This window comes from Hoplias malabaricus, chromosome 13, assembly GCF_029633855.1.
Source record: "Hoplias malabaricus isolate fHopMal1 chromosome 13, fHopMal1.hap1, whole genome shotgun sequence".
Classification (NCBI taxonomy): domain Eukaryota; kingdom Metazoa; phylum Chordata; class Actinopteri; order Characiformes; family Erythrinidae; genus Hoplias; species Hoplias malabaricus.
The window spans coordinates 14661904-14675586 of NC_089812.1; the positions used below are offsets into that span (position 1 = coordinate 14661904).

At 41.3% G+C, this 13683-nt stretch overlaps 1 protein-coding gene across 2 annotated transcripts in view; it reads left to right on the forward strand.

Moving 5' to 3' along the window:
- slc16a2 (solute carrier family 16 member 2) overlaps positions 1–13683 on the forward strand; it is a 44353-nt gene that overhangs the window by 16289 nt on the left and 14381 nt on the right. For both annotated transcript variants that reach the window (XR_010795154.1, XM_066641749.1), the window contains exons 2-5: positions 4124–4268; positions 8413–8908; positions 11890–12033; positions 13148–13376. Coding sequence is in view for 1 of the 2 variants with exons in the window: in XM_066641749.1 (XP_066497846.1) it covers positions 4124–4268; positions 8413–8908; positions 11890–12033; positions 13148–13376 (1014 nt within the window). In the remaining variant the exon portion in view is untranslated. The remainder of the gene's footprint in view (positions 1–4123; positions 4269–8412; positions 8909–11889; positions 12034–13147; positions 13377–13683) is intronic.

The following is a 13683-nucleotide window of genomic DNA, read 5'->3' on the forward strand; positions in this document are numbered from 1 at the left end:
TCGAAAACATCAGTATGTTAAGCTCAATTCAACTGAAATAATTCACAAATAAATCTGCCCTAAGTAAGTGTGTGTATGCGGGTGCCGCTAGGCCCCAGCCTGCCGCCCAAAAGTGATTGGATCATACACTTGTTTCGTGATGCAAATCATGGAGCTTACTGTATGGAGGCAGAGATGATCAAACAAGAAATGTCTTTGCTTTCACTAAAGGTTTTTTTACAGTCTGAGGAAGTAAAATAATCCATTCTTAATAATGAGTGGAATGTCTAATCTTTTGGGTTTAGGGGCAAAATCCTTTCACCATGGCCTTATGAGCCCCTTAACGCACACACACACACACACACACAGAGTCGCACACAATCACACACAAACACAATCGTCTCATGTTTCCGCTTTTCTCTCCGAGTTTTCCATAACAGGCCATTCTTGACGGAACTCTCTCTCTATTGTTCTGCAGCGCTCCAGTCCCATAAGAACATCAACCAAAGACCCTTAAACGGCAAAGCCAACAAACACAATGCAATCAAAGTCCTGCACATGTAATGTGGTAAAATGGGAAATATGGGACAGGACGGTCAGTGTGCTGTGGATGCACAGGTCCGTGCTGGTCAGATCGGGGCTTAATTTAAACCCCGACATCCCACTTTTCCGAAATATGTGTAAACACTCGTTTGTTTTCACGTGTTTGTCTACCGATGGCTTAATGGGGGGCCGGGTTGTTGCATTGAGCTGCAGCCAAGGTACACTAACGAGAACATCTCACACACACACATCCAGTCTGATGAACACACTTGTACAAACACACACACACACACACACACACACACACACACAAAAGAAATCTTGTGTGTGTGAACTGTGAGGGCATTACACAGATTTACATTTATTTTGTGGGAAAGTACCATGGACTTTCCTGTAAGGACTGCTGGCTTAACTCTTAACTTGAACTCTAACTCAACTTTAAAATATGTCTTCACCTTAAAATGGCCCCGCATTGTATATTCCTGGCCCACACACACACGCCATAACAATACACACTCCAGATGCAGCCAGCACTATGCAAGAATACTGTACACTGCCTGGGAAACATCCCTGGACACTAGGGTTAGATTGAATTTTACAGCACATTTCAAAACTACAAGTGGTGTTGCTGTCACACAATGAGGACGCTTTCTCCTTCTCAGTCCTACGTCCCACGGTGGTGCAGCAGGTTAGTGTCGCAGTCACACAGCTCCAGGGACCTGGAGGTTGTGGGTTCAAGTCCCGCTCTGGTTGACTGTCTGTGAGGAGTGTGGTGTGTTGTCCCTGTGTCTGTGTGGGTTTCCTCCGGGTGACTGTCTGTGAGGAGTGTGGTGTGTTGTCCCTGTGTCTGCATGGGTTTCCTCCGGGTGACTGTCTGTGAGGAGTGTGGGGTGTTCTCCCTGTGTCTGCGTGGGTTTCCTCCGGGTGACTGTCTGTGAGGAGTGTGGGGTGTTCTCCCTGTGTCTGCATGGGTTTCCTCCGGGTGACTGTCTATGAGGAGTGTGCTGTGTTATACCTGTGACTGTGTGGGTTTCCTCCGGGTGCTCTGGTTTCCTCCCATGGTCCAAAAACACAGCTTGGTAGGTGGATTGACAACTCAAATGTGTCTGTAGGTCTGAATGTGTGAGTGTGTGTTGCCCTGTGAAGGACTGGAGTCCTCTCCATGGTGTGTTCCTGCCTTGCGCCCAGTGATTCTGTGTAGGCTCCGGACCCACCGCGACCCTGAAATTAATAAATGGTTCCAGACAATGAATAAATTATGTTGGCAAACCTGCTATTCATAACACTTAATACACAGTGATGAACACAAACATTGAGTATTAAAGCTATATACTCAGTCAATGAGCTGTTTTTGTGTTAAATATTTAAAATAAATCCCAGTTTATCTCCTCGGATCATACTGTAATACTAAATAAAACTGTATCTTTGCTGATGTATCATGATCATATCTTGTCGTTAGTGCTTCTATTCCCAGCTTTACTGTATCAACACTGGTGATGTTTAATAAAGTCCTCTGAATATTTAAAAAAAATTAATCTTTTGATGGCTGCACTCACTCACACACACACACAGAGGTGCCAGATGTGCATCACAGATGTCACATACACACCATGAGCCTCCAATGTTTAACCAGTGTGCTCCAAACCAAACAAGTTGTGCAGACGTTGATCTACCTTTGCACCGTCCAAACACACCATCTGTTGGAAAACTGGACTCAGTGTTCAGCCAATGTGGACTGTCTGTCTGTCTTTTTTTTTGCATAACCATGTGAATGTGCGCGTATGTTTGTATATGTATGTGTGTTTTGTTTTCTGTTTGTCTGTGTGTGTGTCTTTTTATCAGTCATTTTGTACTTCTACAATTACAGATTACGTATTAATTTGTTATCGCTTTTTTGAAGCCTGTTCAGGAGCATTAAAGAAACACTATGTAGCATTTCTACATTAAAATTACAGCTTCTAAATGAAGGTTATGTTCCACGGAGCTGTAACAGATAGAATAGGGCCTCTGCGGCTGCTAAGCTGAGCCCGCTGCTGGTTTACTGGACTAAGCAAGTTCTGGAGCGGAGTGCTCTCCTGAGAAATGCTTAATGCTTTACGGCACAAGTCTCACGGGTGGTTACCTAGCTACCAAGAGAATCTAGGTTTGTATTCCCGGTATGGACTTTATGGCAGAGAGTGTGAGAGAGAGGATATGCAGACACAATTAGGAGTAGTAAGTAACTTGCATTGTAACTACTTTCATGTGTTTTGGCATTAGTCAGTGATAGGTTTACGGCACAAGTCTCACGGGTGGTTACACACAGACACACACACACACACACACACACACACACACACACACACACACACAGAGAGAGAGACTTGCATTGTAACTACAAAACAAAAAGTGGCAAAAGTGTTGAAAAAAGTGGTTGAAAAAAAAAAAGTGTTTTTGGGAGTTAATGTGCAGTGAACCAGGGTTTGTGGCTGCGGACTTTAGCCAGATTAGCTCACTTTTTAGTGTTGGACATTGATTCTGGTAATAAGTGCTTTTCTGTGGTTGCTGTGTGGTTATAACGGCAAGGGTTAGACCAAATTTACATTTTATGGTTTTAATAACATGGTCCAGTTTATATTATGAGCAATATATTGCTTTTATCATGTAGGTATGATCATTTTATTTGATTACACACTTTCCCCTGGCTCAACATCAGCGGAAGCCCAGAGAGCCGTTTGCGACTGATATAAATATCACTCGGTGAGAGTGAGAGAGAGTGGCAGGGGGAATTTTGGAGACAAAAAAAGCCAATTCCTGCATTGTATTCCTTTAAGTTCAGGTACTGTTGAGGCCTGAATAGTTCTAAATCACAAATGCCACTCCAAGTGATTACACAGAGGTACTGAATCGAGGTGGATCACTCCAGAGGTGGGGACGTATTAACAGAATTAACAATAAAAAGGGATGACGGTGGCGTCGCAGTCACACAGCTCCAGGGACCTGGGGGTTGCGCGTTCAAGTCCCACTCCGGGTGACTGTCTGTGAGGAGTGTGGTGTGTTCTCCCTGTGTCTGCGTGGGTTTCCTCTGGTTGCTCTGGTTTCCTCCCACAGTCCAAAAACACATGTTGGTAGGTGGATTGGGGACTCAAAAGTGTCCATAGGTGTGAGTGAATGTGTGTGCTGCCCTGTGAAGGACTGGCACCCCCTCCAGGTTGTATTCCTGCCTTGTGCCCAATGATTCCAGGTAGGCTCTGGACCCACCGCAACCCTGAACTGCATAAGCGGTTAGAGATAATGAATGAATGAATGAATGAATTATTATAAATTCTGAATGTCAATTTTGATTCATTTTCAGTTAATTGAGCTTTACTCAACACAACACAGTTCATCTGCTGCACAACTTAGCTCTCTTCAGCACAATGTGTGTGTGTGTGTGTGTGTGTGTGTATGTGTATGTGTGTGTGTGTGTGTGGAATTCTCTAATGGAAAAATGACCTATAGAATAAAATTCTTCTCAGTTGAATGAACTGAAACTGTCTTGATAATGTGCACATTAATACTTTAAGATGATTATTATTCACAAGTAATGTCTCTCTCTCTCTCTCTCTCTCTCTCTTCACAGCATGGGTAGGAGCCTTGGCAATGGGGATGATTTTTTTCTGCTCTCCCGTGGTCAGCATGTTCACGGATCATTTCGGCTGCAGGAAGACAGCCGTGGGCGGAGCCTTTGTAGCCTTCCTCGGACTCCTGAGTAGCTCATTCGCCACGTAATACTCCTTCATCTTCATCACCCTCCTTACCTTCCATAGAGTCTCACAGTTCTGCTGAAATGCTTCTCTCACTTTCTCCCTTTTACCCCCCTCTATCCCTCTCTCTCTCTTTCTGTATCTGCCTCTATATTTCTCTGTCACTCTCTCTCTCATGTGTTCTCTCTCTGTCACACACAAACACACACACTTACGTGCACATGCTCACACACATACCAACCTGTCACTGCCTTGCTGTGTTGGTCTCTAAGGCAGCTGGTGGCTGACAGGTACGGAAGAGATGAAGGTCCTAGTTTTATGTGCATCTTTTTCTATCCTGTCATTCATGGAGCTACATGGTGTTCTCCTCAAGCATTGTGCATACACAGACACACACTTGATCACAGCGTCTTTAAAATCGGAGGCAAATAATTCTTGTTTTTGCAAACTAGAAAACTTTAATAACTCACTCAAAAATCATATTTACAAGTAGTTTCTTGTATATTTAAATTAACGTGAATGTCCTAAAATAGCCATAATATCTGCGTCTTTGGCTCATATATTTTAATGTTGCTTTGATTTGTATATGTGTGTATGCCTCTGACCCTATGCCCCTGATAGCTAGCGTTCCTATTTATGATAGTTCCTATTTATTCCTAAAGTGCAATCTCTTGAGTCAGCTGAAGTTAAAGTAGTTGCTTCCATGTTAACAATTCAGTGCATTTGGTTACAGCTATCAACTGTACACAGTACATAGGTCCAAAATATCTAGAGGCACACTTCTTCAACATTTCTTCTGAAATGAAGTGTATTAATAGGATGTTTGTCCCCCATTTGCTGCTGGAACAGTCTCTTCTCTTCTGGGAAGGCTTTGTACTGGATGCTGGAACAATATGTCAAGGATTTAATTCAAATACATCTTGGCAGTGCTTTTCCATGGTAATTAAACAAGTTCTTTGTGCTCAACTGAATCTCTTTTTTAGCAGTTTCTTAGGGGTGGATAATGACCATTTTATTGTTTTGTATGTTACAGCATCATATGCTTTTCTGAACATATTGTGGATAAAAGTGTACATCACCTCTGTCCAAAGAAAAAGAAAGAATGAATGAATAGAAAAAAAAACAAGAATCTCAGGGAGGCTGAGTCAGAAGTAAAGATGGGGATGGGTTCAACACTGTTAAAGACTGCACAGGCAAACAATGGAAAAATTCAAGACATGTTTCCGTAGTAGAAAGCACTGCATGGGCTAAGAAAACACTGAGAAACCACTGTTCTGTAATGGTTTATTTTTGTATACGCAAATGCAAATGAAAACTTATCATGCAAATATGAAACCATATATAAGAAAGGTCACCACTTCTCTGGTAGCTAGTGCATTTAAGATCACCTGAGGTGAAGTGGAAATGTGTCCTCTGGTCTGACAAATCAAAATTTAAAATAGTCTTTTGTAACTCATAGACTCTGTTCTAGCCAGGATTTTCATAAACACAGAGTGATTTGCACATCTGTGAAAGCACTGTTAATGCTGAATGATATATACAGGATTTGGAGTAACATTCTGCCATCCAGACATTGTCTTTAGGACATAGTCCTTTGATTATTTCAGTAAAACAAGGCCAATCCACATTCTGCATGGATTACAGCAGCACTGTCCCATAGTAAAAGAAAGGTGCTAAAATATTATAGTAATATTATATATAGACCCGTTGAAATCACTAGGTGTGTTATGAAATGAAAAGTGCAATAACAGAGATCCAAAATGTTGAGTAACTAGAATCCTATATCTAAAAAGAATGGGAAAATATTCCCCTTTAAAAACTCCAGCTGTTGGTTTCCTCAGGTCCCAAACAGTTACAGAGTTTTGTTAAATAAGATTTGAGGAACACAGTGGTAAACACTGCTCCTGTCAAAATGGGCAAATATAAAAATATATATGATATATGTATGATATACTTTCATACCCAGAATCACTGGGCACAACAATGCAATTCTCCGTTTCAAAATTTAGAATATTATCCATGGTTTCAATGATTTGAACACCATTGCATGCTGTTTTTATTTTGCACAATGTCCCAACTTTTCTGGAACTGGGGATTGTACATTGTACATTTTGTAGGGTGTCTGGATATTTATGAAAAAATATGTTTGAACAATCTATTATTGGTTTTGAGGATTAATTACCTCATCTACAGCAGCTTTTGTCCTAATGATGAGTGCTATAGAAAACAATTCAAGCAAGGAGAAGGTGTTTAATGTTCTGAGCATGTTGCCTCTGAGTAGAGCAGCATAAAGGGTGTGAGTGAATGAAATTGAGGAGAGAATAACACTGCTGTCTGCAACAAATAAATACACACACACACACACACACAAACAAAACATCAGACATCGAAATGAGACTAACAATAGATCCCCTTAGAAAGTTTGGACAGTAGAGTCTGTTCCAGCCATTCTAATTTTGAGACACTCACAAACACACTGGGAAAGAACAGCATGGATGATGAGGCACACGCACTCAGGGACGCACAAGGACACAGACGGACGTAGGTACTGTGGGGACATGATCAGTTTTTTATAGAGAGGTGGAGAAATGTTGGACAGACTGTAGTGTGCAGTCATAAAACCGTTGCCTTGGTGAAAGCATCATCAGTGAAGATCGATGATTAACAGAGGAGAGCTTTTGCAGTGTCCATTGTTTAAGGTGGAGAAAGGCAGACCTTCAGTGGTGCCTAGGATTGTACAAGAATTTGAGAAAATTTGGACATGTTTTCTACTTGTATTTGTAATAAATGTATATTATACAGACTCTATATTATTGTATAGAGTCTGTTATATTCCATTCTAATCTGTAATGCTATTACAGTCACAGTCCTTGATTATTTTTACTTCAAAATTACAGCTACAAAATCACCGTGATGCTTCACTGACCAATAAGGAGAATAGAGCCACAGCACTGCAGAAACTGAACTATTTAGAAAAGAGTAAGAACCTCACCCCCCTTGCTTTTAATGACAGGACAGTGCTGCAGAAGTGAATCACCTAGCGTTCTTTTAAATATATTACCCATTTATGTTAAAATAAATGACACCTCTTATCCAGTTCAGGGTCACAGTGGGTCCGGAGCCTACCCAGAATCACTGGGCACATGGCAGGAACACATCCTGGAGTGGGCACCATTCCTTTGCAGAGTGACACACACATTCACCTTACCCTCACACCTATGGACACTTTTGAGTCGCCAGTCCACCTATTAATGTGTGTTTTTGGACTGTGGGAGGAAAAAGGAGCACCCGGAGGAAACCCACTCAGACACAGGGAGAACACACCACACTCCTCACAGACAGTCACCCGGAGCGGGACTCAGACCCACAACCTCCAGGTCCCTGGAGCTGTGTGACTGCAACACTACCTGCTGCGCCACTGTGCTGCCCTTAAAATAATATTTTACAATTTTTAAGAACAAATTCCCTGTGTAATGCACTCAGTTGAACACGGATTCTTTTGTGTCTCCAACTTCACAAAAGCAGGGGGTGTTTTCTTGAACTCACACTTAGGCACTTGAGGTGAGACCTGTGTAATTATTAACTGTGTTAAAAAAGAAACAAGATGGAGGGGGCTAAAGGCAGAATGCAGAGAGAAAAATCCTTTCATGTGTTCATATTATCATTCAGGATGACATACACTTATATTCTCTCTCTCTCTCTCTCTCTCTCTCTCTCTCACTCTCTTTTATTTATACACACACACACACACAAACACACCCCAGAGGCTGCTGCAACATTTGAGGTGGAACTGGAAGGAACAAAAAACTGCTGAATAAGAAGCTGAATTCAGCTCCATATCATAGAGGGTGAGGATTGGGTGATGATAAAGGATTGTGGAACTTCTCTGAATGAATTGACACATTAAATGTATAGAGCACCGCTGATACCCTGGAGCACTGTTCTTTTGATTCTAACATTACACTTTGTAAGGCGTAAGATGACACTCGAAAACAAAGTGTAGGGGTAAAAGTAGAAAATGGGCCATACGCGTGCGCACACACACACACACACACTCACTGTACCCTATTTTGACCTGTCCTTTTTACTGTTATTACGTGATTTAAATATTAAAACATACATTAGATTCAACAAAATGTTTCTCTCTCTTTTTTTTTCATTGCAGAACCTTAGGGCTACGTTACTTCACCTACGGCATCATGTTCGGCTGTGGATCCTCTTTTGCTTTCCAGCCGTCTTTGGTAATCCTGGGACACTACTTTCGCCAGCGCCTGGGCCTTGCCAATGGAGTGGTCACCGCCGCCAGTAGCGTCTTCTCCATGGGCCTTCCGGTCCTCCTTAAGAAGGTTGTGGGGCCGCTGGGCCTTTGCAGAACTTTCCAGGTCCTGAGCCTGTTCATGCTGGTCCAGTCAGTGCTGGCCCTCACCTTCCGGCCACTTCTCCCAAGCGGAGGCTGCCCAATGGCGGGCATGGGTCCAGAAGGAGGACACCAGGGGCTGCCTGGAGCTCCTGGGTCTGCTTCCAGGAGCCGGTGGAGGAGGAGCTTACTGAAGATAAGAAAGTATTTCAACGTGCGTGTCTTTAGCGTGGTGACGTATCGTGTGTGGGCGTTCGGAGTGGCCACAGCGGTGCTGGGATACTTTGTGCCCTACATTCACCTGGTGAGACATCACTTTTTTAGCCAGCATGGGCAATAGCAGAGGAAAATAGTCTTCAGGATTGCTTCTGCTGCTGGTTATAGCTAAGAACTAATCTAATTTACATTTTTAGAGATGAGGATGGTTATACAATGTCAGAAACTTCATTAGTGAAGCTAAGAGAGATTATTTAACAACTCTTTGTGGTTATTTACATTTCAGTTAGTTGTAGGCTACATTAGTGTCAGAGCTATCAAGCCAACCTTGGGTACCATTTATCTTGGTTTACACATTGCATTTGGACTTGAGTGGAAATGAGTTTTTTGAACATCCTTCCACTTTAACCCCTTAAATTCAGCGTGAAGTGGAATTTTAAACATATTTGACTTCAGTAGCCTAGCATACATCAGAGCGAAACATGACTATGTATGTAGAAAGTAACTAGGGGAGTGCACCATTTAATCTATTGATATAAAGCTAGAATTTACAGCAAATGACTATATTTTTATTTGAAAAAAAACAAGAATTCATGAACCCACAAAGATAGAATAGTTCCATATTCATTTTCGATTTGCATCTTCAAAAATAAATAATTTGGGTTTGTGTTCAGTTACTCCACAGTCCTGTGTTGTACACCATAAGTTTGGACACCAAACCTACGTTTGAACACAGGTCCAAATATGTCCAAAAAAGTGAATATAAGCGAACATTCTCCACCGAAAGCACATTTATGGACATTTTAATGTGTAGTAGCTGTATACATTCCAAACAATGCCATGCATTCTTTTACTGTTGAGTACATCAGCATATTTTTATGTTGGTAACAAACAAAATATCTCATAAGGTTCACCAAACTTTTGCATATGACTGAAAAATTGAATTGTGGACCACATAGAGCCCATGTGGAGTTTGAGACAGCATTAAGTAGATTCCCCTTTAAATTCAGTCCAGTTTAAGGTTAACTTATTCATAAAAGGTCATTCAGGGAGGAGTAAGAGTTGCATATTTGTGTTGTTAAATATTACAAGAGCAATATTTAAAATCATAAACTGACACTGGGTCACCACTGTTGGTCTGAACTACAGTGATGAAATGTACATATATTTTGCAAGGAAGAGGATGAATTATTGATTCATTGTTCCTCATCGAGCTTTGTCTCCCCACTAAAAATTACATTATGATACACTTAGATGAATTATAAATTCCTGAGTGATACAAAATTAATTTTGCATTGATAAATAAGCTTTATAGCTTTATAAGCTTTAAAGCTAATTGATAAATAAGCTTGGGTGGGCTGGAGTCACTGTCAGCTTCATTTTGCTGAGTACTTTGTAACAATTTGATCTCCTTTGTACCCTCTTTTTTAATGACTTATGGATCTGTGTTCTGCTGGAATGTTAAACACAGCCCTTCTGCTCTTGCTCCTTTAGGAAAAGTCAAGTCATTAAACTTTCTGAACAGTTCAGACCATACTGTACACATCTGCATAAACCTCTGTCACATAAACAATCCGCTGCAATGTAAGCAGGCTTTCATTAAAGCGTTATAGATTGAAACTGTGTTTGCACTACAGAACTTTTCTCTGTGAGTTCAGCGGTATAGGTCCTGTACTCCAGCTGGCATTATTTAAAACACAGCCCATCCATATGCTCTTTTCTTTTTTTATTCATCTCTGATCTCCAGGCCAGTTCTGTTTTTATCAGATATCGGCCCACCAGAGTTGTTCACTCTCAGGTAAAAGGAGTTACTAGTTGAAAATATATCTTTAAACTTACAACAGTGGTCTTAATGTACTTTAAAGGTACATTATGTTCTCTTTTCCATTTCATAATATAACTGTAGGCCATTTGCTGCCTCAGTTTATAAGCCACTCTACCACAGTAATCAGGGGATTGACCCCTAGATAGGACCACACTGTTCAGAACAGAATGAGGTTAAATGAGGTTTTAAAAAGTGTAAACTTTAGCCTATAAGCTTTGATTACAAGCCCATGTGGTCTTACTCAGTTTATTAGCTAAACGAGCTGTGTGTGTGTGTGTGTGTTTGAAATGAATTGCTGAATTTGAGGTGTGTGTCTGAAAATGTATCTCTGTGTGTGTGTGTGTGTGTGATATAGATGTATGTGTGTGGGTGTTGAGGATAGATAAAGGATAATGCATGTATTCCGGATGTGTGTGTATGTGTTGGAAGAGTGTGTATGTACTCCGGATGTGATTTGGGGGTGTGTATGTACTCCGGATATGAGTGTGTATTGTGCATATGAATGTGTGTGCGTTACGGATGTGTGTGTGGGGGTGTGTATCATATGTGCCTTTGGGCCGTCTGAAGTATGAAGTCGTAAAGATGAGAAGCTGCGGCACCCCCCTCTCTCCCACCTGCAGTCCTGTTTTTGAAGGCTCTGGATCAAATCTAAACATTACCCCCGGCTTTTGTTGTACGTGTGGGTGTGGGTGTGTGTGGGTGTGTCTGATTGTGTGTGTGTGTGTGTGAGGTTTTGCAACAGTTTGGTGCCAGTAAACTTGCAAATTTCTCTTCGTAACTCTCTGATCGTGCAAATGAATGGCCACCATGGCCTTTGACTTGTTTTACCACTCTTTCAAAGACAGCAAAGTGCTGTACCAGTGCCCACGACCCCAAGTTCAGGACACGCTTCTGAAGAATGTTTACTCTTCCACACCCCTCCCTCCTGCCACCCCTCCAGTCATTTCCGAGAAACAAAGGAGAGGAAGAGTGGAATTGGTTTGACTTATAGCCCCCTCTCGTGCTTTCCCAGCAGTGACATGCATTACTGCATTGATTAGAGATGCATCAAAGCTCTTTCAGGGACTCGGAGACGAAGGTGGGCCAGGACACTCTGAGCTTTATTCACCACAACAGTGGACCTTACCCAGGAGTCTCTCTCCTACTTAGTAAAGCAATGCATGGACATTTAAGGTCATGTATTCATTATGGTAAAATATTGGCTTTTTAATGTGTGTGTGTGTGTGTGTGCGCCCATGTCACAGATCAATTTTGTGAAAGAGCAGTTTGCAGAGACACAAAGGGAGTGGGTGCTGTTGGTGTGTCTGGGAGCGTCTTCAGGAGTCGGCCGTCTGCTCTTCGGAAAAGTGGGCGATCTCATCCCTGGAGTAGGAAAGATTTACATGCAGGTACCGGAGCGCAGCTGGAAATTTCTACATTTTCTCTATATTAGATATTATTTAGTGTTTGGTGTAGAGTAGTGGACCACTACTTTTCACACAGCAGGCCAAGGTTCAATTCCCAACTTAGACAAGAACATCATGTGTTCCAGTAATAGTCCTTAGGCAAAACTCTGAAGTAGCCTACGTCTTGTTAATAATAATTATAATAATAATAATAATAATAATATACCTTATTTTATTTCATATTGTTGTAAAAAGAGGTAAAAGTGTAGACATATGATTATAAAAAATATTAAATAATTGGAATGGTACATAGGAAAAAATGGAATAAGACGTATATAACAATAAGAGGTATAAACACATATATTTATGTTTACATAGGCATACAGTACCCATCAAAAGTAACACTCAGAGTGGGTTTCCTTTGTTTTGGGCCATTTTCCACATATGTCATACGTTTGGACATCTTCTCATTCAATGTTTTTTTTTTTTTGTTTTTTATTATTTTCTTTGTTGTAAATGAATGTGGAAGACATTAAAACTATGAAGGAACACATATGGAATTATGTAGTAAACAAAAAAGCATTAAACAAACCAGAATATGTTTGATTCTTCAAAGTAGCCACCCCTTGCTTTGACGACAGCTTTGCACACACTCTCGGAGTTCTCTCAGTCAGCTTCATGAGGTCGTCACCTGGGACGGTTTTCAGTGAACAGCTGTGGCCTCTTCAAGAGTTAATCTGTAGAACCACTCTCCTTCTTAATGTGTTTGAGACCATAACTTGGGTTGTGCAGAGGTAGGGGCAGGTACACAGTTCTATGCAGTGAATAGCCCCATGTCCACCAATGACTAATGAGATGTGTCCAAACTTTTGATGGGTACTGTATATAAATTTGTAGGTCATAAAATTGCAAGTCATTTTGAATAGCTGTCTCCATTATATGTAAATGTAATATGAAATTTGTGGCTGATCCTGGTTTTAAAGAGCTAAAATGTCTAGTAGATTATTCTCAATTTAACTAACTCCTAACTAATTCAAAAAAGGTTTGAATTAAAGTGTTTAAATGACTGATAGCTGGCAAACATGTTTGCTTTTGTATTTTATTTTCTGTGTGCTAGGTGGCCTCGTTTATGGTCCTGGGACTGATGTCAATGATGATCCCCCTGTGTAGAGTATTTGAGGGGCTTGTGGTGGTGTGTGTGTTCATGGGGCTGTGTGATGGCTGTTTCATCACCATCATGGCTCCCATCGCCTTCGAGTTGGTAGGGCCCATGCAAGCATCCCAGGCAATTGGCTACCTGCTGGGCCTCATGGCTGTACCAATGACAGCAGGCCCCCCTATTGCAGGTGAGTACACAACACTAATGCCACGCATAACATACATAACATTAAACAGATGAGCCGAAACATTCAAGTGACATTTCTACAAATCATTGTCACTTTGTAGTCGTACAATTACACAATATAGTCCAGTTTTTCCTCTGAATATTTTGTTAGTCCTTTTCAATCTCTCCTTCAATGGTATTAGGTGTGTTGCAGGGATCTTGACGTGGTGGTGTGTTATTGTGTGTTGCAATGTCCAGTATGTGTAGCTCAGACTCAGCAGTGCCCTGGAATTTTTTAAAACAGTGTCCACTCAGTGTCTACTCTGTTA